At 53.3% G+C, this 24,354-nt stretch overlaps 2 protein-coding genes across 4 annotated transcripts in view; one reads left to right on the top strand and one right to left on the bottom strand.

The window, feature by feature from the left end:
* PTPRA (protein tyrosine phosphatase receptor type A) overlaps positions 1–9,576 on the bottom strand; it is a 130,644-nt gene extending 121,068 nt beyond the window's left edge. The window contains exon 1 of the mRNA XM_082050210.1: positions 9,301–9,576. The gene's annotated coding sequence lies outside the window, so the exon portion shown is untranslated. The remainder of the gene's footprint in view (positions 1–9,300) is intronic.
* Positions 9,577–9,975: 399 nt separating this feature from the next.
* Positions 9,976–17,998, top strand: MAVS (mitochondrial antiviral signaling protein). Of its 3 annotated transcripts, none has more exons than XR_014183921.1 (7): positions 9,976–10,253; positions 10,374–10,548; positions 11,552–11,778; positions 12,728–13,313; positions 14,062–14,216; positions 14,683–15,691; positions 16,650–17,998. XR_014183921.1 is itself a non-coding variant. In XM_082051170.1 (6 exons), the coding sequence occupies exons 1-6, from the start codon at positions 10,137–10,139 to the stop codon at positions 15,328–15,330; spliced, it is 1,908 nt and encodes a 635-aa protein (XP_081907296.1). In that variant the 5' UTR covers positions 9,976–10,136; the 3' UTR covers positions 15,331–16,013. The 3 variants fall into 3 exon arrangements, 1 of the variants encoding a protein (XP_081907296.1); XR_014183922.1 differs by having other exon boundaries at positions 14,683–15,933; positions 16,914–17,998; XM_082051170.1 differs by lacking the exon at positions 16,650–17,998 and having other exon boundaries at positions 14,683–16,013.
* The last annotated feature ends 6,356 nt before the right edge of the window (positions 17,999–24,354 follow it).

Here is a 24,354-nt window from a genome sequence, read left to right as displayed (position 1 = left end):
GGAGCTCAGCTTTCCCGGCACCGCTGAGGCTGCTTCGCTGCCCAGGAGCCCCGGCCGGAGTTTCCATCCAACGATCATCAGACCCGCGTGGCTCAGCCCTGAAGCACTTTTTCCCCCCAGGATTTTCCACCTCTCCCATATGCTTGTGCACAGGCTTCCTCATCCTCCGTCCACCAGCAGAGTTTTCAGAGTGAAAATTCAGTTTAATGTTCAAAAGTGGAGGTTGCTTGGGGGTTGAGCTTTTTGGCTTTGCTCCAGGGGATTGGAGAGGGAACAGAAATGATGTTTTCAGATGCCTTCATTATAGATGAAGTAATTTAGTAGAGGCAGGCTGCAAACCCCGGCAGTGTCACACCTACCAGTGCTCTTACACTTGTGACTGAGCCATTCTCAAAAAATAATGAGCATGTCAGGGGTTGACCTGCTGGAAAGCAGCATTGCGGAGAAGGACGTGGGAGTTCTGGTTGACAAGCTGACCAGGAACCAAAAATGTGCCCTGTGCCCAAGAGGCTCACCAGTACCTGGGGTGCATTAGGAAAAGTGTGACCAGCAGGTCGAGGGAGGTTGTTCCTCCCCTTCTGCTCTGCCCTGGTGAGGCTGCATCTGGAGTTCTGTGTCTGGTTCTGGGCTCCCCAGTTTAAGAGGGACAAGGAATTACTGGAGAGAGTCCAGCGGGGGCTATGAGAATGACCAGGGGTTTGGAGCATCTTTCTCATGAGGAAAGACTGAGAGAGCTGGGGCTGTTCAGCCTGGAGAAGAGGAGCTGAGAGGGATCTTATCAATGCTGATAAATATCTCAGAGTGCGTGTCAAGAGGATGGACCAGACTCTGTTCAGTGGTGCCCAGTGACAGGGTGAGGGGAAACGGGCACAGACTAAAACACAGGAGGTTCCATCTGAATATGAGGAGAAACTTCTCTCCTGTGAGGTGCCAGAGCCTGGCCCAGGCTGCCCAGAGAGGTTGTGGAGTCTCCTTCTCTGAGACATTCAAACCCACCTGGACATGACCCTGCGTGAAATGCTCTGGTGACCCTGCGTTAGCAGCTGGGTTGGACTGGATGATCTCCAGAGGTCCCTTCCAATCTCAGCCATTTTGTCATTCTGTGAGAAACAAGCCAGGCGGGTAAACGGCATCTTTCAAGTTTGCAGCGAACAAGAACCATGAATCTCCAGCTGCCGGGCTTGTGTCCCACAGGAGTCAAAGGATCCTCTTCTGATAGATGCTGAGTGTCCTCACTTGATCCACATGGGAACAGAAACCAAGCAGCACCTGGCAAGATCAGGTCCAGCCAACTAGTTCAACTAATGCTGACTTAAGGCTCCGTGGAAAAAACCAACCTGTGTCGGGCAGTGGCACAGGAATGAAGTGGCTTCAGAAATGGGGAGGGGGTTTGCAGGGAACAATGCTGGAGCTGCAGCACCTCCATGGAGAACCCACCACCCTTCTAACAGCACATGCCTGCCCTCGAGCCTGCCGACAGCTCCCCATGGCCTCTGCCACAAGCAGCATCACGTTGTTGGGCAATAAGGCAGCATCAGGTGCTCCATCCCACGCTGCTCACTCAGCTGGACAGGAGAGAAAATAAGGACAGCGAGCTCCCTGAGTTCCTCTTTTCTTGCCACAAATAAGCCAAGATCCAGCTGAGGGTATATCCTTTTAAAGCAACTTCTTGCATTTCACAATTTATCTTCAAGTTTCTACACCAACAGGGCAACATATGGGAAGTTACGTAAACTCAAACACTGCCCGCAGAATACACTGCATCCTGGAAAAAAAAAGAACAAACAACTACCTCTGCATAGGCACTGCACTGAGTTTAACAAATAAATCCTCTGGCGTACAGGGGTAAGACATGGACACAAAAAGCAAGGACAGATCCTCAGATGTCTGCAAAACTTCTCACCTTTGTGAACATGCTCCTGCTTTGCACCTGCATCACTAATTGTTCCCTGAGCTCCTGAGCCGGGGACACGGCCTCCCGCAGGGACCCTCTTGCCAGCAACCGGGGGGGGTGGAGACGCTTTGGTGACCCTCTGAGTCATCTTAACAGGCTGATGGACCCAGGGTGGATAAAGCCCAAGCAGCCACTGCGTTTGGGAGCCTCTCTGGAGCCAAAGAGGGGACTGGAGATCTGCTGTTCCTCTACATGTTAGAGGAGAGTAGCAAGAGATGCTCAGAGACTGGGTTGCAGAGATCAACAACCCTTCCAAAGCTGCTTTTGTACATTGGCTACCCCGTGCCTCAGTTTCCCCTTGTAACAATACCTCTATTGTGCATTTTCTTGGTTTGGATGTTGGATTCCTGCCTGCTCAGCCTGGCAAAAGCTGAAGTGCAGCCCCAGGCACTGCTGCAATGGCCAGGTCACACATTTTACCCCCAGGCATCTACTGGAGTAAAAAAATAACTCATACATAACCACTGCAAATCAAGCCAGGTATAAAAAAATACGATAGATGAGTTGGCTAAATATTTTGTCTAAAAGGCAGCGCTACGTAACAGATTCTCCTATAGCCCCACGGGAAACACCTGTACCCCGCTCCAGATGAGCTCACCGAAGACTGAAACACAAACCCACAGCAACCTGCATACACTGAATTACTCCAAGGGATAAAATGATGGAAAAAAGAATAGGGATCCACAAATTAAGCTGTTCGAGGCCACTGCCTGGTAGGAAGATTTTGAAGAACCAAAAAGCAGTAAAACTTCATTTGTGAAACTGCAAAGTAGAACCATGCTAGCCATGAAAATTGTCTTCTCATTTATTTTCCTTATACTCCTACATAACCTTCGAAAACAATTTAACCTCTCTAATCCCAGTCACAGTCTTCCAGCTATAGCTGAGTGCCTAAAAACAAGCCGCTGCCATTGAATCGCCCAAAGATCCCCCCCGCATTCTCACCCTGCCACTGGAATAAGAATGCAAATTCTACACGGCAAGCGGGATTAAAAACATCTCTCTGTCTGTAGCCAAATAGGTTTAAAGTCTCCTCAGGAGAAAACCTGGAGGATTATCCATGCTTTCCAATTTATTATTAATTTCTAACTCATCTCCGTTCATGTCTAATTCATCATTCAGGCCTAGCACAGATGACATTAGTGTTTTCTAGCTGCAACGTTTGGGCTGCCACAGACAGACAGACTGACCTTCTGATCCAGCAATGCAGAGGGACGAGGGCAGACTAAGCCTATATTTCCACTTAGAGACTAACTAAATATGTACAGCTGAGAGTGCGCCTAAAGTTACACTTCTGAGTCTTCATTCTCCAGAGTGGCCACTTTGCAAGAAAGTGAAATCCAGAGGCTCTGGCATCTACCACGTGTTAAACAACACTGGGAAACACTTGTGAACATATTTATTTTCAGGCTTCTCCAAGATATTCATAGAAGCTTCACTTTTGGAACAAAAGTGAGGTGATAATCTGCTGGCATGATAAATACATTATTCGAATTTTAAAGCAGCAGGGAAGTTTTGCGTGCTGTCCTGTCATATACTATTGCAATAAAAAGTTATGGTACCTCAAAACCTTCAGGTTGAGAGCCAGGATACCCCTGTGCTGTGTGGAATGAGAAGCTGCCCATCCCCAGAGCGCTGCTGGCAGCTTCATAAACCACTAAAATGCCTTTAAAAACAAAACAAAACAAAAAGGCAAATCCTGTTGTACGTATTTCTTCTCTTACTCAGCAAGATTTACTTATTTGAGGGCTTCTGCCGTTTAGAAGCTTTTAACAGCATCATGAGCATAAAATCTGTCCCTTCTGCCCCCGGGTTTAGCTGAGGCTCTCGGGCCACCAGCAGCCAGATCCCAGTTGCCTTCCTGGCTTTTCTTTCAATAACATATTTCACTGTCTGCGCAGGTTGTTCTTCCTCCATCTCCCATCTCCTCCTGTCCTTGGTGAAGTAGGAGGTGCCCAGCTGGGAGCCAGCAGAACTTCAAGCTGGTTGCAACACACGTTGAGGCCAAGAACAGATTTATTCCCTGGCTGCAGAACAATCTCTGACATGTACCATGACGTAATTTGCTAACACAAATTAGTAATATCAGGCCTTAGCCAGCCGCAGTTTGTGAATGAAGTGTTTGAAATCCCCAGGGTATGAATTGAGACACCAACTCCGAAGGCGCGGGGTCGCGAGCAAGGGATGGACCCCACACAGTGCCTGGGATTAAAGGAGGATCTGCCTCTTGGTTTGCAAGTACCACAAATTTCACCACTACGGCCAAACCACTTACTTACAGCTATTATCAGTGTTCCCAGGGGCAGCAACGCTCCAGAAAAACCCCAGAGCTCCTTAGTCCATCCCATTCCCGTCACCTCTGCTCACTGCTCTTCCTACCACCTGGTCGACCAAAGTTAAAGAAGAACTTCTGTGAGCCCACCAGATCGTGCACTAAAAACAACAGATGCAGAAAAAGACACGCTGCATGCGCAGAAGACGAGCGAGGATGGTTCGGTATCAGTTTTGGGGGAACCCTCCACAAGTTGGCTGTTGGTCAGAAGATCCCCAACCTCTTGGAGGAGAGAGAGCACCTGAGCACAGACCTGGTAGCCATGCAACCTTCAGAAGTTAAACCAGAATGTTTGCAGCTCTCTGCAGCCCCAAAGAAAGGTCACCACCAACAGGGTGGAGACCAAAGCCAGCTAAATCCTGGATTTTAGATCATCTGAACAATCGGAACTTGGAGGGGTTATTTCGAAACATGAGGCGTGACAGGGGCAGGCAGTCAGCCCAAGGGGGGCTGGTTCCACCACAGAGCAATCCAGCATTGATTGATTCATACTTGAACCAAGGTTTCCTGTCGCCTATTACTTAACTCAGATATACAAATCCTACAAGCTTGAACACGCCGAACTCTGTTTTTAAGACTGGTATGCTGCTGCAGCACCTCTAACATGCTTTTATCCATCTAACTTGGAGCGTCAAACAGCATTTTGGACCCCTAGGTTATGAATGCAGGTCTTAAAACTCCCCGTCTAACCCTGTAGCATCCATCAGTCACAGTATCCAGACACGGGGAAGCCTGTCTCACTCACGGAGCAGCTCCTGGGACTTCCAGGCGAGACGTTCCCCGTTTCCACCGCCTCCAGGGCTCAGCCTGGAAAGACATTCATGCAGCAATCTGGAAAACAAGGCCTTGGTGCTCACCACCCCGGCCAGCAGAAACGATGAACCTACCATCTGTGAGACGGGCACCCGCACGCTGTAATTCAGCTCGTGCTTCCCAGGTAAAGGCAGGAAGGATCCCTGCACCTCCCTGCTTCAAACACGCGGGGATTTGCGGGAGGGAAGGAATTTGGCCAGCTTCCCTTCGCTACACAAAGGAAGGGAGAAGAGGGACGTCTTCCCGGAAGGACCAGAAAATAGCCACGGCTCGAGTAAGGCTGCGGGGCAGGATGTGGAAGTCCTCGTTACGGCAATAAAAAGGTCTCAAGTACTTGGCTGGGGTGCCAGGAATCCACCGACACACCAGACTGGCTCCGAAACGGCTTTTCGCTTCAGCGCGGTTGGGAACATCCGTGTTGATTTGTTCCTCAGACGATGATCCGTTCCCCCTCACCGCAGAAGTCCTCGGTTCCCTTCAAACCGGTGACAACTACATCTCCTGCTCCCTCCTACCCACCTGGGATGTTTGGTCTCATGGACAGGTTTTAATTTCGCTTTAGAGGAGGGATGGCAAAGCACAACCTGACTCACACAGGAGAGGCAGAGTTTATGCTCTCACCTCCTCTTCTGAAGGCAGAGAACTCTTGCTTTCCATCCCAGGCCCAAATTAGTACTAATTATTCCATGCAAAACGGAGTTGCTTCAACAGGAAGGAATTAGGACAACAAATTATTCTGGAATAAAGAGGACTCGCTGCCTGAGCAAGTGATCTCGATCACATGGAATAAAAAGGGTGTTCTCCCACATGCATTTTGGGAAAAAAAAAGCAGTTCTCAGTCCATTTTTTAAAAGATTTCTAACCTCCACGCCTGTCACAGTAGCCACCAGGATTTCCCATGTGACCAACTTGCCAAAACCCAACCCACACTCAGTTGTTTTGATTTCCACCATCAAACCTGCAGCCACCATAAACACCATGGTTCCGCATGTATTAATATAACCACAGCAAAAGCGGGTTTGACGGCCACGGCTGATGCTTTCAGTTGGGTGAGTTTTGACTCACGGCAGAGCGGGAAGGGGGACGTTAACACGTACCTTATGCTGCAAAAAAACACACGTGGGTCAACGTGGGGAGCAGCGTCACCGTCACAAGGGTTTCCAGAACCAGGGTGGGCACACAGGTGGAATTCAAGGCCTCCTGAAGACAGTAGCCAGAGAGTGGTGGGAATGAGCCAGTTCCGCATTCATGGCTGGGCAGATGTGACAGTGACAGTGTCCACCAAGCCCAAGACAGGTTTCCCCACGAGCTCTGGCTACACACAGAAGTTTCAAGCACTGTTTACAGGAAACCCACGTGAGTTGCATCTGAGAAAAGTGTTTCCAGCATTTTTTGTAAGTTTAATGAGAAGAAAGCACTCGTGATGAAAGCCACTCTACCCACTTGTAAACCTGATAGACACAGGAAGAACAGGCTCAGACCAGTCTCTAGCGATATCCAGGACCAGCTGCTCCCAAGGAAGACTCAAGAAATCGTTCTGAACAATTCGGGAATCACTTGCTTATCGGTAAATCTCTGCCTAAGCCCTTCAGATAGTGATTATGCACCATGGTTCATACCCCATATATTAAATATTAATCCTTCCTAATGTGAGTGCTGATGTTCTGGTTATCCGATTCAGATAACCACACACCCCTAACAGCCCAGCCCTTTTCCACCCCAAACCGCATCAACACAACGTACAAAACCCAGCATGGAGCAGCAGCACTTGGCAATCCAGTTAGAGAACGAGCTGGTGATATTTGCCTCCACCTCTGAGCCTGAAAGCAAAACAGCTGGATCTCCCCAAAAGCAGGAGGGAAAGAGTTAAGAGCAGGGAGATGAATCAGCCCACTGCGATAAAACACGGACATTTCCTACCTCTCCGCTCTAGGGTTTCTTCCTGTCCGCAGGAGATGCCCGCGGACCTGGTTGTGTTCAAGTGATTTTCACCGCAACAGGAAAGCTGGGGGATTTGGTTTATTTCAAGAGGAAAACGCAATTTGTGAATGAAACTAGAAAGCAGCCGTGAGGGCTGAGCTCGTTCCCATGTAATGCCAAGAGTAACGCACCAGCCAGCGTTTTGTGTGTCTGCTAAACTACTCCTGACACTATAGGAGCATACAGGCGCTCTGTTCAACCCGAAATCACCCGCCCCACACTGTGCAGGGTTTCGAGGCATCACGCAGACCACGACCACGCAACCATGGCTCAGCACAGCCTTACCCAAAGTGGTTACGGCAGAGGTCACGCAACCTGCGCCCTTCCCGCCGGATCAGGATCCGCCATCCTGCCGCAAACACAGAGGATTTGAGGAAAATAGATGTCAGTCGTCGTCTGGAGGAGACGGGGAGAGAGGGAATTCAAACTGCTCTTCCACAAGGATGTTGATGTTGGACTTGGACCAGTATCGCAGCTCCACACAAAGCATCAGTTATTCGAGAGTGACATTTCAGCAAAGCAGAGCTATGTGTCCTATTAGCTCGCAAACAATACAGCCGCACCAACGCCAGGGCAGCAATGCTCCTGGAAACGGGAAACATCTATTTTCAGCACCTCCCAGCATCCCCCCCCTCCCACCCCTGGCTTTAACAAACTGTTTTTATAAAGATCAGGCAAAAGCCCTGAAGCTTCCTACAGAAAACCCCCCAAAAACCTCTTCAACGCACAGACGGGGGAGGTGCCAGTGCCCATTTTCTGCCCAGCACAGACAAGTCTCTCCCACACAGCCCCCCAGCTCTCAAAGCTGTGATCTGTGCCCCCCCCCCCAAAATTCCTGCCTCTCCACCTTGGCCACGGCAGAAGTCAATGAGGGAGCTGGCAGCACCATGACCGTCCCCAGAGTCCCTTTTCTCATCATTAAGCTGCTTTCCCAACCTCACAGTGGGAATAATGGCATGAGTTTGCATCCGATTCTTGACAGGGAGAGCCATTAATCCTCCTCGCACAGCCGGCAGCTCCCTGGATCGGCTGCAGCCACCCCGGGCACCTCCTCCCCTGCCACCGGCCGCTGCAGCAACAGGAATTAAAGAAAGGTGAAAAACTCCTGCTGGAGATGCAGATCTATTTGCCTGCGTCCCGTTTGTTTCTCCTTGCATGGGGGAGGAAAAATCCCTAAATATTTTCAAAGCATCCCACATGTTCGCAACAAGCTCCAGCTACGGACAAGCAGAGAAGGGATGACTAATTTTTTTTTTTTAGCATAAAATGCTGCGGAGAGCGTCCTGTGAACAAGAAAAGTAAATTCCTGAGGCTCTCGGCGAGGACCCCGCTGCTCCTTGCGAAACTTCCCAGCTGGAACCTCGCAGCCCAAAAGCCAGAAAACATCATTTTTCCCTCCTCCGACAAACAGGGGCCGGGATTCCTTTTTCACGGCAGTATTTGGATTTGAACGTCAGGCCATATTTAGCAAAAAGTGGGGGGGGGAAAAAAGCCTCCCTTCCTTCCTGTCACATTTTCCAAGCCTCGATGACATCCAAGATCAGGAATAAGCGAGGAGGACGCGGCTTCCCCAGCGTGGGAGTGCGTGGGTTCCCAGTTGGGGTGTCAGTGACACCGCTGAGGAGGTGACACAGCCCTGGGGATACAGAGGGGACGCAGCCCTGGGACCACGGAAGGGACACAGCCCTGGGGATACAGAGGGCACGCAGCTCTGGGGATACAGAGGGGACGCAGCCCTGGGACCACGGAAGGGACACAGCCTTGGGGATACAGAGGGGACGCAGCCCTGGGGATACAGAGGGGACGCAGCCCTGGGGATACAGAGGGGACGCAGCCCTGGGGATACAGAGGGGACGCAGCCCTGGGGATACAGAGGGGACGCAGCCCTGGGGATACAGAGGGGACGCAGCCCTGGGACCACGGAAGGGACGCAGCCCTGGGACCACGGAAGAGATACAGCCCCGGCGTGGGGGCACCTCCCACGGGCCAGCGCACGCCATGAGCCCCGAGGCTGGCGCACCCTCCCGAAAATCAGCCTTAAACCCCCGGTCTAGGCCAAGAGCCGCGAGGAGCCGCTTTGGGGACGAGAGGCCGCGGACACGCGTGGGCGCCGCCCGGAGAGGCCCCGCCCGGCGTTCCCCCCGCCTCAGGCGCCCCCGCGTCGCCATAACAACCCCGGCCCCGTCCCCACCGCCTCCCCGTCGCGGGGCCGCTCGCTCACCTGCGGGGCCGGGCCGGGCCCGCTGCTCCTCCCTCGCTGCTCCCGCCGCCGCCCTAAAGGCTCCGGTACGACGGCGCGGCGAGGCGGCCGCGACCATGGAAAAGGTCGGGAGTGGGAGGCGGTGGTGGTGGGGAAGGGAGGGAAGGGGGCTCGGGAGGCACCGCCGCCCCTCAGCACCCCGCCGCGGGGCTGCCGGCCCTCAGCGGCGCCCCCGCCGCCCGCCCGCGGGTCCCGCCGCCGCCGCCATGGTGCGGCTGCATGAGGGCGCGCTGCGCTGACAGGGCGGGCGGGGCAGGGGGCGGGGCGAGGGGCGGGGCCACAGCGGGATCCCTCCGCCAGGTACCCGGGTCGGGGACGTTGCCGTTACGGTGCTGCCACCTGCCGGTACCGGAGGGGCGTCTGTTCCCCGTCCCACTGCCCGTACCGGAGTGGGGCGTCCCCTCCGTGCCTGCCCCCTGCGGCGGAGCCCTTTTGGAGGGGAGGGCCCGGCCTCCGTCCCGCCGCCATGAGGTAACGGGGAGGAGAAGGTGGGCAGCGCCCCCCCTCACAACGCCTGTCTATCACCGCGACGGGCGTAGGCAGCAACCAATCAGCGGCGGCGACGCGCAGCGTGGGGCGGGCTCAGTGCGTTCCCCGGCGCAATCGCGGAAGGAAATTTGGATTTCTGAAAGCGGAGAGACGCGCGTTGAACTTTAACCCGAGTGTTTTTAATTTGCGCTGTTTCCGCCCAGGAATCCCCCTCTAGAAAAGGCCACGCTCCTATAGACAAGCCCAAGCTCCTAAAGATAAGCCCAGCGTTGCTGCTCGCGTCAAGTCTCGGCAGGTGCTGAAGCGAGATGGGTTTTGCCGAGGACAAAGTCTACAAATACATTATCCAGAACCTCGGGAGCTTCAAGAACATCCGTGTGGCGTCTCTGGCCGATTCCCTCAGCTGCCTGACTGACGCCGACAGAGTAATCACCCGCTTTCCCGCGCCCTGCCGCGCTCCTTCCATCTATATCTTAAGCAACCTATGCATGTTAAGCCTTACCTCTAAGCCAGACCTCTTAGACCCGCTCTGTGTTTTCTTTTAGGATGAACTGCACACACGGGAGGAGACGCGAGGGAGCCAAGCGACCGCCTATAGGTTCTACCAGTACCTGCGGTGCCGGCAGGGCTGGGTGCAGGACCTGATCGCCGCGCTGCGCCACAACAACGCCGGGGATCTGGCCGACGAGCTGCAGCGCGTGTACGACTCCTGGCAACCCCGTAGGTGGTTTTGGTGTCATCGGGTGCTGTCCTGGGGGGCTGGTGGAGATGGGGACACAAAGGTGGTGTCCCCCTCTAGAAAAGGCCAGGCTCCTATAGACCTTGGTGGGGTCATTGTTGGTAGGTGGTTTGGTTGGCGTTGGGTTTGTCACCTGGAGGGGAGATGGAAAGATGATGGAATCATAGAATCATTTTGGGTGGAAGAGACCCTAAGGATGAGAGGAAAACGCCTCAGGTTGCGCCAGGGGAGGTTGAGGTTGGATTTGGGGGACAGTTTCTTCCCCAAAGGGCTGTTGGGCATTGGAACAGGCTGCCCAGGGCAGTGCTGGAGTCACCATCCCTGGAGGGTTGGACAGACGGACATGAGGTTCTCGGGACATGGGGCAGTGCCGGGGTGGGTTAATGGTTAGAAACAATCATCTTGAGGGTCTTTTCCAACCAAAATGATTCTGTGAATTAAGTGACAGGTGCAGGTGTGGAGCAGGATCTGCAGAACATTAGGAGCACCCACAGTTCCGTCAGAAAGCAGCACCAGCCAGGTCACATTAAGACAGGCTCTTTTTCAGACTCTTCCACACTACCCAGGTGTAACTACAGCCTTTCTAGCTTAGGAATTTGAATAGAACTGGCTACAGTGTCCTTATGATAGCTAGAAACACTGATCACCAAATGCCGTCTCCTCTCCCCACAAATCCAGCCTTTAACTCATCGCTAAATAAGCTGAATAGCTCTCTACTGTTAATCTGAAAAGAAAAAAAAAAAAGATATTTAGAAACACAAGCATTATCGCACCCCTGGCACTACCTGAGAACCTCATCTCCACATCTGTTCAACCCCTCCAGGGATGGTGACTCCACCACTGCCCTGGGCAGTGGGATGAATGGAAGTTGCTGTGGGGACAGAGCGAGGGCACATGAGGGGCTGCCTTGGCCCCACACTCATCCTCTGCCTCCTCGGCTTTTCCCCCAGTGTCCCCACTCACAAACCTCCTTGGCTCTTCCAGGTCCCGCAGCTCCCGCCGCTGCCTCCCCCCCTCCTGCGGCCAGCGCTGCCCGTCCTGCCGTCTCCAGCGCTGCCCAAACGCCGTCCCCAGGGCCAAACCCTGTTTTGGGCGCCCCATTGGCAGAGCAGCCGTGCCGAGACCTGCCCGTCGGTGGCCGCTCGCCTCTCCTGCCCAATGCCACCATCACGAGTACAGACCTGGACGCCAGGGCCCCAGTGCAGGAATCGGTGAGCGGGGCATGTGTCAGATGGGGACACAAAGGTCCCTTTTGGGCTGGCGCGTGGGTGCATGGGGAGCCTGTGATAGGGTAACTGTTGAGGGACACCCCAAGCAGGCTTTCGCTGGTGATACCTGCTGTGTGTTTGCTGCATCTGGTCACTTATAGCCTACATATGGCCCTATAGCTGCTCCCCTCTCCTGCTTCCCCTCCACAGGTGGGAGTTGAGGGTCTGCTCTGTGAGTCTGGGCTCACTGATCCCATGTGGGGCTCCTGTGAGCTGGGCCAAGGAGACACCCCTAATCACCAGACTCACATGTGGCACTGGGTTGGGGTTTGGGACACGCCAGAGATCCCAGATCACCTTATCCTGGCACAGCAATTTCATAAAATCAAAGAGTCACAGAAGAGTTTGGGTTGGAAGGGACCTTCCCAGCTCCCCCAGTGCCCCCCCTGCCATGACAGGGACATCTTCACCAGCTCAGGTTGCTCAGAGCCCCGTCCAGCCTGGCCTGGGATGTCTCCAGGGATGGTTCAGCCACCACCTCTCTGCCCAACCTGGGCCAGGCTCTCACCACCCTCAGGGACAACAATTTCTTCCTCATGTCCAGCCTGAATCTCCCTCCTTGAGTTTAAAACCATCACCCCTTGTCCTATCACAACAGGCCCTGCTCCAAAGTCTGCCTCCATCTTTCTTATTGGCCCCTTTTAAGTCTGGAAAGGCCACACTAAGGCCTCCCCAGAGCTTCTCTTCTCCAGCTGAACACCCCAACTCTCTCAGCCTGTCCTCCCAGCAGAGCTGTTCCAGCCTCGGGTCATTTCTGTGGCTTCTCTGGCCCCTCTCCAGCAGGTCCATGTGTGTCCTGTGCTGAGGACCCAGAGCTGGACCAGCACTGCAGGGGGGTCTCTCACCGGAGCAGAGTATTTAGAACGATTTAACGCAGCTCATTTCTTTCCAGCTCCCCAAAAAGCTGGAGCAAGAGAGTCCCCAGCCACCTCCACCTGGGAGCACAGTCCATGACAGATCCAGCGATGGGCATGATGGAGAGGGACATCTCCCGCACCCCACCGAGGCTGTGCAGGTGGCAGCAGGACCCCCCAGGGCTGGCACCGTGGCTGTGCCATCGACCACCACCTCCGATCAGGGCCGGGACTGGCTGAGCCGCCAGCAGCACCCGGTGTGTGTGGATAACGGGTGTTTTGGGAACGCCAACCACCTGCACCGCGGTGTGCCGGGCTTGGGTCTGGGCAGCTCCCTGCTGCCGAAGGCTGCGGGTGCTGCGGGTGGCCCCCAGCAGCCCAGGAACGAGCCCGAAGAGAATTTCTATATGTCCACCGAGTCGCCCCCGAGGCCGGAGGAATCTGCTCGCAGCAGGGGGGTGCAGCCCCCAGACTCACCGCCAAAACAACAGGCTGTGCCCAGTTCTGAGCACGACGGGCCCCCGAGCAGCTTCGTGGACGTGCGCAGCCCCCTGCTCATACAGCAGCAGTTTGATGCGGAGCAGAAGCGTGTTGAGATGCTGCGAGAGCACGAAGCAGACAGAGGTGGGTTTGCTCCCCACAGAGCCGTGTATCTGCCATGCTGACAGGGAGCGGGGTTGTAGGTGCTGTTCGGTGCCCATCCTGCTTGATAAGGAGGGTGGAGAGTGGCAGAGAAGGTGCAGGTGTGGGGTAGAGCCCCACTGGAGGCTGTGGGGACCCTCCAAAGAACGGTGGCAGCTGCAGCTGTTGGTACAGGACAACCTGAGGTGGTGTCTGCCTTGGTGGCCCATGAGCACTCCTGGTGGTGCAGAGAGTGGCTCTCTGCTCTTGTCACCCATCCCTGGGCACAGTGACCTCCCCCAGGAGGGGAGTGAGGTTGGGTTGTGCAGAAATCCAGCTCAGTTGCTTGTTTTCCCCAGGTTTTTTCTCCAGTTGTTGTTGCTCGCTGTATTTTTGGCTCAACGTTGTGCCCAAGGCTTGGCAGAGGCACTTGCCTCATTTCTGATGTAAAACACCCCAATTAAATGTCTGCATCCCCCATTTCAGCAGCCTGGGGACACCCTGCTCTGGAAGGGAGGAACAGACTGGGTGTACTGGTTTTGCTGGTGCCATCTGGTTTAGCTGCACCTACCGGGAGAGCTTGAGTGCCGCGGCAGAACCAGGGCCACGCAGGCAGCACCCAGTCACGCTGGGCCCTGCTCCCCACGAACCCTCCTCAGCTCCGGGAGGATCCTGTTGCAGCATCCTTGAGGAAAAGCAAAACTCACCTTTTAGGTCTCGTGATTAACACAATTTGTTTTCTCCCTGACAGACAGTTCAACAGAAACAAGTACCCTGGTTGCTACCCTTGTGCCCAGAGACGCTTCCCTGTCCTGCGACACCTCCCTGAAGCCTCCTGTGCAAGAACAATATCTGCCCGCGGGGGAGACGGCCAGCGGCCCCCGTTCCGTGCCCACGGAGGAGAAAGTAGGTGATGTTTCCTGTTGCATTTCATTCAGGTCCTTGCAGACTCCCCCTATCTAGAAGATTTTCTGCTGCGCTGTTAAGATTTTGAGCTGGTGGTGGTTTATTCAAGGGCTTTTTTCCCCACTGTGTTCACGCTCCTGTGCAGATACTGTATTTTGTAGCACGGGAGAAGGTCTGTAAGGCTTTGACTACATATTTCCCCTCCTCGACTTGCCAGTCAGTCTCTTGGCTTCCAGGTGCCTCTTCCCACCCCTCTCCTTGCAGTTTGTCTCCCCTTTTCTCCTTCCTGTATCTCCTCAGAGCCCAAACACCTCCCTGCCCTGCTCGCCCTCCCGGCCCTGGCAGTTACCTGTGACCTGAACTCGCTATTAGCGGCTGCAGACGTGGTTCTTGAGCACTGAAGTGGGTTTGTGGTGTGATGTGGGTGCTCCCTGTAGCACCCAGCCCCTCTCATTGTCTCCTAAAGGTGCTCCCAGCCTCGACGGTCCCGATTCCGACAGTCGCAGGAAGCTTTGAAGTCACGCCTGGGAGGACGACGTCCCGGGTGAGCTCTGCCACGACCATCTGGGCGCCTTGGGGCAGCGTGGAGGGCGATGTGGAGCCCAGCAAGCCGGATGTCCTCCTGTCCATGCCTGGAGAGAGCCCAGAAGCGGCTGGCAGGTGCCCAAGCTCTCGGGGACCCAGTGGCCACCATTCCAGGTCATTTGGTAGCCTCACCTTCAGCAGTGACCCGCTCTTGATGAGTGCAGATAGCTCCAGCTCGGGAGAAACGCTCTCCAGAGTCTCCTTAGGATGTTCTGCTCCAGCAGCCCATGAAAACGCCAGGGAAAAGGAGAAACCTGGAGCAAGCGGAGACTCTTCTCCACCTTCGAGCTGGGCCAGCACCTCCCTGGGCACCCATGAGGTCCGTGTGGACCATTACCCCAGCACCCAGCTCAGGGCGGGCAGCAGCCTCCAAGATGGAGAAAATCTCCTCGGAAACCCTCCGGTTTTTGACTCGTCTGAGGTCATAGTCCCCTGTGGGTACAGCATCAGACCGTCCCTGTCACACCTCGTGGGCATCGCTGCAATTTCAGCTCTGGCGTTCCTGGCGTACACTCGGTTGCGGAAATAGCGCTGGAGCGGAGGGGATGCCATGACTGTTGCTCAGCCTCGGCGATTCCTCTTCAGAGCAGGGATTTGGCCAACGTTTGAGCAGCGGCAGGGATGGTATGGGTGTTGTTAAATCTCCTTCTGGAAGGTTTTCCTGGAAGGGGCCTTGGTTGTGTGGTGCTGTTGGGTTTGGGTCTGTTCTTTCCCAACCATCTTCTTGTCTGTAGCCTTCTCCTTTTACACCCACAGAGAGGATCTCGCTCTGGGAGCAATCCCTTGAGTCAAAAAAGAAGGTGCTCATGCCGATTCTCCACGTTTTCCTTGTTTGGTCCCAGGAGAACCCAGGGAAACATGTCCTGGTTGTCCAAAGGGTGACCCTCTGGGTCCCTGCAGGCAGCACAGCCAGGAGAGGTTTTGCAGATCCATAAAAGTGGAGCTGATTTTATTGGCTCTGCTCATCTTGGCTTGAAAACCTGCCCGGGGTCTGTGCAGGAGCCTTCACCTCACATTGAATTTGTATTACTCGGTGTCTCTGCCTTTGCTGCTGGGACCTTTTGTCTGTTTTTACTGCTGCTTTTTCGTGGTGCTGAATGCGCGGGCAGCCTCGCAATCACAGGCCCTGGTTGTGGTGGGGGATTTTGCCTTCCCTGATGTTTGTTGGAAGGCCTACTTGGCTGGCCAGCCACAGTCTAGACTGTGCCTGAATGTGTGGGCAGGACCCTGTGCAGCAAGTGACGCTCATTTGTGACAAAGAGACACCCCTGTGATGAAAAAGTGCCAGGCCAGAGCACACGTGAGCTGTCCCCTCTCCCAAGAACTGTCATCCTGCTTTGGTGCTTTGTTTTGGAGCATCCTCCCCACTCCCAAGGGTCAAGGATGGGCACTGACACCCTGAGGATGAAGCTGAAGGGCAGGAAAGATCCACATCTCTCCATCTTTCTCGAGTATCAACCTCATTTCAACTTTGAGGAAGCTGATGAGGCCTCTACAGACAGCTGAGAGCAGCCTCGCAATCACAGGCCCTGGTTGTGGTGGGGGATTTGAACTTCCCTGATGTCTGTTGGAAGGACTACTTGGCTGGCCAGCCACAGTCTAGGAGGTTCCTCCAGTGCCTTGACGATAACGTTCTGATGCGAAGGATGGAGGAGCTGACTAGGAGAGGTGCACTGTGGACCTCATCCTCACCAACAAGGAGGGTCTGGTTGAAGCGGTAAAGGTTGAGGGCTGCCTGGGTTGCAGCGACCACGAAATGGTGGAGTTCATGATTTCATGTGGCAGGAACAGAATAACAAGCAGAATTGCAACCCTGGACTTCAGCAGGGCAAACTTTGGCCTTTTCAGGCAATTGCTGGGGGAAATCCCATGGGAAAGGCTGCTTGAAGGTAAAGGGGCCCAAGATAGTTGGTCAGTGTTCAGGGACTGGTTCTATGGGGCACAAGATCAGAGCATCCTGACACACAAGAAGTCAAGGAAGGGAGCCAGGAGACCTGCGTGGTTAAACAGGGAACTGCTGGGTGTGCTCAAGTGCAAGAGGAGAGTTCATAGATCGTGGAAGGAGGGGCTGGCCACTTGGGGAGAATATAAGGCTGTTGTCGGAGGGTGTAGGGTGGCAACTAGGAAAGCTAAGGCCTCCTTAGAATTAAAGCTGGCAAGAGGGGTCAAGGACAACAAAAAGAGCTTTTTCAAATACATGGCAGATAAAACTAACACCAAAGGCAATGCAGGCCCACTGATGAATGGGGTGGGTGCCCTGGTGACAGAAGACACAGAGAAGGCAGAGTTACTGAATGCCTTCTTTGTCTCTGTCTGCTCTGCTGGAGGCTGTCCTGAGGATCCCGTGCCGCTGAGGCCCCAGAGGAAGGCAGGACAGTGGAGGAGTTTGCGTGGGTTGATGAGGACTGGGTTAGGGAGCAGTTAGGCAATCCGGACATCCATAAATCCATGGGTCTGGATGGGATGCACCCACGGGTGCTGAGGGAGCTGGCTGAGGTCATTGCTGGACCGCTCTCCATCATCTTTGCCAAGTCTTGGGAAACGGGAGAGGTGCCTGAGGACTGGAGGAAAGCAAATGTCACTCCAGTCTTCAGAAAGGGCAAGAAGGAGGACCCGAGTAACTATAGACCGGTCAGCCTCACCTCCATCCCTGGAAAAGTGATGGAACGACTTATCCTTGGTGCCATCTCAAGGCATATCAGGGATAAGAGGGTCATTAGGGGCAGTCAACATGGCTTCACCAAGGGGAAGTCGTGCTTGACCAACCTCATTGACTTTTATGAGGACATAACAAGGTGGATGGATGATGGCAGAGCGGTGGACGTGATCTACCTTGACTTGAGTGAGGCATTTGACACAGTCTCCCACAGCATCCTCACAGCTGAACTGAGGGAGTGCGGTCTGGACGATCAAGTAGTGAGGTGGACTGTGAGCTGGCTGAAGGAAGAAGCCAGAGAGTCGTGGTCAATGGGGCAGAGTCCAGTTGAGGCCTGTATCCAGTGCAGTGCATCAGGGGGCAGTGCTGGACCAGTATTATTCAATATATTCATCAATGACTTGGATGAGGGAATAGAGTGACTGTCAGCAAGTTTGCTGATGGCACCAAGCTGGGAGGAGTGGTGACACTGGAAGCTGTGCTGCCATCCAGAGACCTGGACGGGCTGGAGAGTTGAATGGGGAGAAATTTAATGAAATAGAACAAGGGCAAGTGTAGCGTCTTGAATCTGGGCAGGAACAACCCCAGGTTCCAGTGTAAGTTGGCAAATGACCTATTAGAGAGCAGAGTAGGGGAAAGGGACCTGGGGGTCCTGGGGGCAGCAGGGTGACCATGAGCCAGCACTGGGCCCTTGTGGCCAGGAAGCCAATGGGACCTGGGGTGGATTAGAAGGGGGTGGTCAGTAGGTCAGAGAGGTTCTCCTGCCCCTCTGCTCTGCCCTGGGGAGACCACACCTGGAATCTTGTGTCCAGTTGTGGCCCCTCAGTTCCAGCAGGACAGGGAACTGCTGCAGAGAGTCCAGCGCAGCCACCAAGATGCTGAAGGGAGTGGAGCATCTCCCGTGTGAGGAAAGGCTGAGGGAGCTGGGGCTCTGGAGCTGGACAAGAGGAGACTGAGGGGTGACTCATTCATGGGGATCAATATGGAAAGGGGGAGTGTCAGGAGGATGGAGCCAGGAGGATGGAGCCAGGCTCTTCTCAGTGACAACCAATCATAGGACAAGAGGTAATGGGTACAAACTGGAACACAGGAGGTTCCACTTAAATTTGAGAAGAAACTTGAGCTTTCCAGGTCCCTTCCAACCCCTGACATTCTGGGATTCTGTGATTTCACCCCCCTCCGGCCAGGGAAAGGGGGATTATGGCTTTAAGAGGAACGTTTCACACAAAGCCAGCGTTAAGTGGACTTGCTCCCACACAGGATTATTGGGCATCTTTGATCTTTAGGCTATATTTTTAGCACCTGGCTGGGAGTCTGGATGTAGTTCTTACTTTTCCCACTACCTGGTGCTATGAGGTAGGAATATGTGACAGGAATATGGGAAACTTGTGTCCAAGCTGCGACACAAATAGGATCGACTCTGTACAATGCAGGGAGGCCAGAGCTGGTGGTCGAGATGCTCTGGGTTATCCTGAAGGTTTAAAATTGCAATCTGTCATTTCCCTGCTGTCCCCCAGGGATCAGCTTGGAACACGAGGGGACTGGGCTGCAAGATTTTGAAGATGAAATCCTCAAACCCAAATAAATATCCTCAGCTTCCCCCTGCCCATGGCAGCGTTCGGGGGCAGAAGCAGCCCTGCTTAGTTCCTGCTGGTACCAGTTCTAGCTCTAGGCAGAGTTTAGCGATCACCAGCCACGCTGCCCACTTCTGCAGCTGCAAGGTGTTCCTGATCTACTCCCTCCCAAAATCACAGGGGTACAGAAGTAGCAAAACTATTTTCATGTAGTTAGAGGGTTGTTGTAGCGAGAGGATTTTCTTTTTTGAGCTCTAAAGATGCCAGCGCAGACTTTGGGGTGTTCCCACCCTCCCGTGATATGCTGCGGGGGAGCAGGGGAGCTGAGTTTGCACAGAAATCGTGCCATGGGCTGGCACGATTTGAATCCAGCAAGCGCCAAGGATGCCGTGGGCTTCAAACCGTGGCAGGGGCCTGGTGCTGATGTCCAGGCTGTTGCTTCTTCCCTGCTTTACTGTGGCCAGTAATTTATTCCTCCTGGATTGCTGCTGTTTGGTAACAGCTTCCCAAAATACAACCTGCCTGCTGGAGATGAGCTCCCCAAGACCCGGCTGCAAAGTGCAGCTGTCGTGTGAACAATGAGGACAAGAAATTATCTGCGATAGCGAGGGGTTGATCTTGATCTGACAGGGCTGCTCTGCAGGTGAACCGGAGATGTTCAGTGCTTGCTCTGCGATGGGTGTTTTATCTGTCAGAGGGAGGGATGGAGCTTTTAAAGAATTGTAGAATCTTTTTGGTTGGAAAAGACCCTCAAGATCATAGAGTCCAACCATAACCTACCCCTGGCACTGCCGCATGTCCCTGAGAACCTCATGTCCGTCTGTCCAACCCTCCAGGGATGGTGACTCCAGCACTGCCCTGGGCAGCCTGTTCCAATGCCCCACAGCCCTTTGGGGAAGAAATTGTTCCCAGATCCAACCTCAACCTCCCCTGGCGCAACTTGAGGCCGTTTCCTCTGCTCCTGGCGCTTGTTCCTGGGGAGCAGAGCCCGACCCCCCTGGCTCCAAGCTCCTTTCAGGCAGTTCAGAGATCAGAAGGTCTCCCCTCAGCTCCTGTTCTCCAGCTGAACCCCCCAGGTCCCTCAGCCGCTCCCATCACACTTGTGCTCCAGCCCCTCACCAGCTCCGTTCCCTTCTCTCAACTTGCTCCAGTTCCCGAGGGGCCCACACTTGAGCTCCTCTGCCAGCAGAGGGAACACGGGGGCTGTTCTCCCCATTTGAAGACGAGGTGACTTGTCCAAAACCTGCCCACAAGTGGGGTGAAGGACCCAGGATTTCCTGTCCCCAGTAAACTGTTTATTTTTTTTTTTCCCCTTACTTTTCATAATTTTGCCAGGCTTCGTAGGGACCTGTCAGCTCCCCATGAAAGCTGCAGTTTTCAGCACTAAGAATTGCACTTTATTATTTGCAGTAAGGAAATCTCCCCATATCCTTTCACCTTGTTAAGAGGCTGATGCTTACTACTGCATATTGCACCAAAATAAAGCAGAATACACATTGTAAAGCAGAATACACCTTGTAAAGCAGAGTACACGAGCCTGCATAACCACACACCAGAATCCATCCAAAACTTCATTAAGGAGCGTGGGTGTGTGCCCTCTCCATGCAGTTTCTGTGTGATCCATGAGATCCCAAACCAGCAGCATCTGTACCAAGGCCCTTTTCTCTGATGCTTTACTTGCCTGCAAAATTATTTCCCCACTACGTTTTAGCAATGGTTTGTGTGTTTTGCCTTTTCACATCGAATCGTTCTTTTGAAACAGCTGGTTTATCGCCACTTCAGACTCGATTGAAAACAGACATTGGGTTTTCTGCTGTGAAGTGCCAGCGTTTTCAGAGTTGTAACGTAGCACTTTGAAAGTGTAAATGCCGGGTGAGCCTGCAGGGAACTATCCCTGCACAGCTTTTAAAATAAAAGCTTTTTACTAATTGTATAATAAAATCATTTGCCACTTGACACTCAACTCATGCAGTTGTCGTGCATGTGTGTAAGATGAAGGGGCAGGATTTCAGCTTTTGAAGCCTCTGTGGAGCAAGGCAAGTTTCCACCTACAAGTTGTCTGGAGAATTAAATCCCAGATTTACCTGCTCAGGGAGTGGAGGCCACAAAGAAGGATCCAAATATCCATCCTCTTCTTTTTTTTGGGGAGGGTGGCAGCAATTTGTTGTTCCATTTAAGAAGACAGGTGCTTTCAGAGAAAGGTGTTGGTACAACTTCTGCCGTACGTGATTTGAAGCCACTCTGTGGGATTTGGAACGTTCTCCTCGCCGTGGAGCTGCGTTTGGATTTCTCGGAGCAGCTTTGCCTGAGTGTCTGCTGGGAATTCGGCTTCTTCGCTGTCACGGTCCATTCGGTGATGGACTCGTGATGGTTCGTTTATCTTTATCTCGAAGCGCAAAATTAAGGCAACCAAGGGGTTATAATTCAATCAAACAGTGTTACTTTATTATTTTTGCCCATAAAGCGGGATGTGAAGAGAGAGTAGAGAAAAAGGGAAAGGAAAAGAAGAAAAGCGGAGAAAAGAGGATTTAATTACCACCAGACAAGTCCCAAAGGTGTCCCTCTGGTCTCCGGTCCCATAGAGTTCTGCTGGTCCTGTGTCGTGATTCAGGATCCTCTGGTGGGAAGATCTGAATGATGTCCAGTCAGGACCCATCTCTCATGCTTCTTCACCCCCTCTCACTCCCATTGTTTGAGGCCAATCTCTGCCTTCGTTTCACAATCCAGGCTTAACTGCGCAGGCCCAAAAAGTCCCTGCTTTGCTTGCCAGGACCCGTCTGCCCCTGTGTGGCTTTGCGTTCAGGAGTCTCTTTCTGGTCCATTGGGTGACCTCAGGACCCTTGGCGAGCTTCTGGGCATGCTGTTCTTCATTGGCCTTTGTTTCAGGGAGGAGGTGGGGGCAGGTGTGACTGAGGTAGCAGGTGAGAATCCATCTCCTGGACAGCAGCTGTTGTCCCCAGGTTGGAGGGATCTGTATAACATAATCCCTTTAGAAGGTGGGGGCAAGTTTGGCTGAGGCAGCAGGTGAAGTCCACACAGCAGCCATTGTTACCAGTAGCCCCCTGGGTCGGGAAGACCTGTACAACACAATTCTTCTCCTCAGGCCTCTCTCCAAGTCATTGTCCATCTGTTCTTTCTGTCAGGGTTCAGTTCTCCTAGTCCCTGATGGCAAACGTTTCAGGCAAATACTGTTCCATCTTCGGACCGACTCTTACACTCACCTCTTCCTCCTCCTCAGCCCGCCAGCTCTGCTAAAACCCTCGCTTCAATATTTTGGGTTGTGTGTTGTGCACGCTGGGGTGACACCTCCCGTTCCAGCGTCCCAGAGACGAGAGGTGACATCCCAGGGTTTGGGGGGTGGTTCAGACAATGCCCAGAGCCACCAAATGTGGTGCAAGGGGCAGGTAAAACCCCTTTCGGCTGCTCGCAGTGGTGGCTGGACCTGTGTCAGCGTCTCGAGGAGCAGGAGGTTTATGAAACTAGAGGAAATGCTCTGAAGGGCACTTAGAGCTTCACACGTTGCCACGGCGAGACCGAGGCCACCAGTCCACATCAGGAAGAAGAAGTGGGACAGGATTTGGGGACAGTTTTCTGTCCTTATTTTGGAGCAAGCACAGATCCTGGTCCAGAGGTTGGGCTTCCTAGGACCTCAGAGTAGGCTGGGGGTGAAGACGGGAAGGGTGTTTCTCGGCACAGCGAACAGCTGAGCTGCATAAGTCGTATCCTCAGGATGTTGTGGTTGCTGAAGAGGAACTGGGCAAGTTCCTCAGAAAAATGCACCAAAGGTTTTTAAGCAGAGATCCGAGCTGCAAACTGTTGCAAGGTAGAAGAGCGTTTGAGAGAAACAGGGTCATAGGCAGGTGTTGGTGCGTGGTGACAGGCTGGGAAGGGACTGGGTGTCACCAGGGAGGTTGAGGTTGGATCTGGGGAACAATTTCTTCCCCAAAGGGCTGTGGGGCAGTGCTGGAGTCACCATCCCTGGAGGGTTGGACAGATGGACATGAGGTTCTCAGGACATGGGGCAGGGACAGGGGTGGGGGAACGGTTGGACTCAATGATCTTGAGGGTCTTTTCCAACCAAAAGGATTCTCTGATTCTATTCTATGACTCCATGAGTGTGCGCTGTGGACAGTACAGCCCAGGGTGCTGCTCACACTTCTTCATGATCCAGATTCTCCCATATTCTCTGTTTGAATTGGATCCTGCACAGCAAAGGCAGCTGGGCCACCTTTCCCACCCCAGGCTCTGCTCTGACCTGCAGAAAAGAGACCAACATCCCCAAACCCCCCGCTGCACCCGGCTCTGCTCATCCCTCGCTGGCCAGGCCGCCCTGGGCTGAGTCACCCTGCGGCCTTTGCATTTTGGGGACGAGCAGGAAGGTTTTGAGCAGCATGACAAAACCAGCCCTTTTCAGTAGCGTTCCGTGCCATCTCCACGCTGCCTTTTACACAAGAGGCTCCCAAGGGCTCTGCTACGTGTTCACTCGCTTTCTGCTTTCCCAGCTGGAGCTCTGGACTTACAGCCAGGTAAACAAAACACTTTTAGGGCTCAGTACTGACCATACTCTGAATTTCAGGTGACAAAGCTCAGCGAGTTCATTCCTTAACAAAATGAAGACAGTGCTTTTATTAAGAAGCATCATTTTTCTTCAGAGAGGTTGTACTTTATCTCACATGGGCACCAACACCATTTATTTGCGATATTAAAATTATACAAACTAAATTTGACCCATCCCTTTGCCTCGTTTTCACCACAGCAGCCAAGAATTCAGCAAATTCTTACTGAAATTATTACACCTGCTTTGAACGCCAGTTGCTTATCCCTTCGGTATCGAGTTAATGCCTGAGGATTGCGGCGAGCTGGGATTAACGAGATGCAGGTAAAGAGCACCGGGGGTCACTGGGTTGCAGTTCCGCGCTTGGGTGTGCGAGACATCACTTAACGTTCCACCTGGGAACCTCCAGCGTGTTACAACTGGATCTGTTATGGCGTAAAATAGTCTGAGAGTGTGTTTTCCTCTTGAACGTCACCCTGTTGATGGTTGCTTGTGTCGTGCTTTACGGACGCCTCATTTTTTCTGTTGCCTGCGTGGCTGCTGCTGTAGTTGGGAGCTCAGCATTGATAAATGTAGGGTCTGAGTTTAAAGAATAGGGCTTATCTGCATTTAAATGATGTTGTGATATATAAGGGAATCAAGGATTGGGGCAGAACGTACCCAGAATCATTGACTCTTGTTTCTTTGTCTCTCCTCCTAAATCTCTTGTCTTCGTTCCCATTTTATTCTCTCTGAACTGTCTGGAGAGCCGGAGCGTTTCCATCTGCC

Source organism: Streptopelia decaocto (genome assembly GCF_964273445.1).
Source record: "Streptopelia decaocto genome assembly, chromosome: 4".
NCBI lineage: Eukaryota > Metazoa > Chordata > Aves > Columbiformes > Columbidae > Streptopelia > Streptopelia decaocto.
The sequence above is the reverse complement of the archived record's forward strand: the minus strand, read 5'-3'. Positions and strand labels throughout refer to the sequence as shown.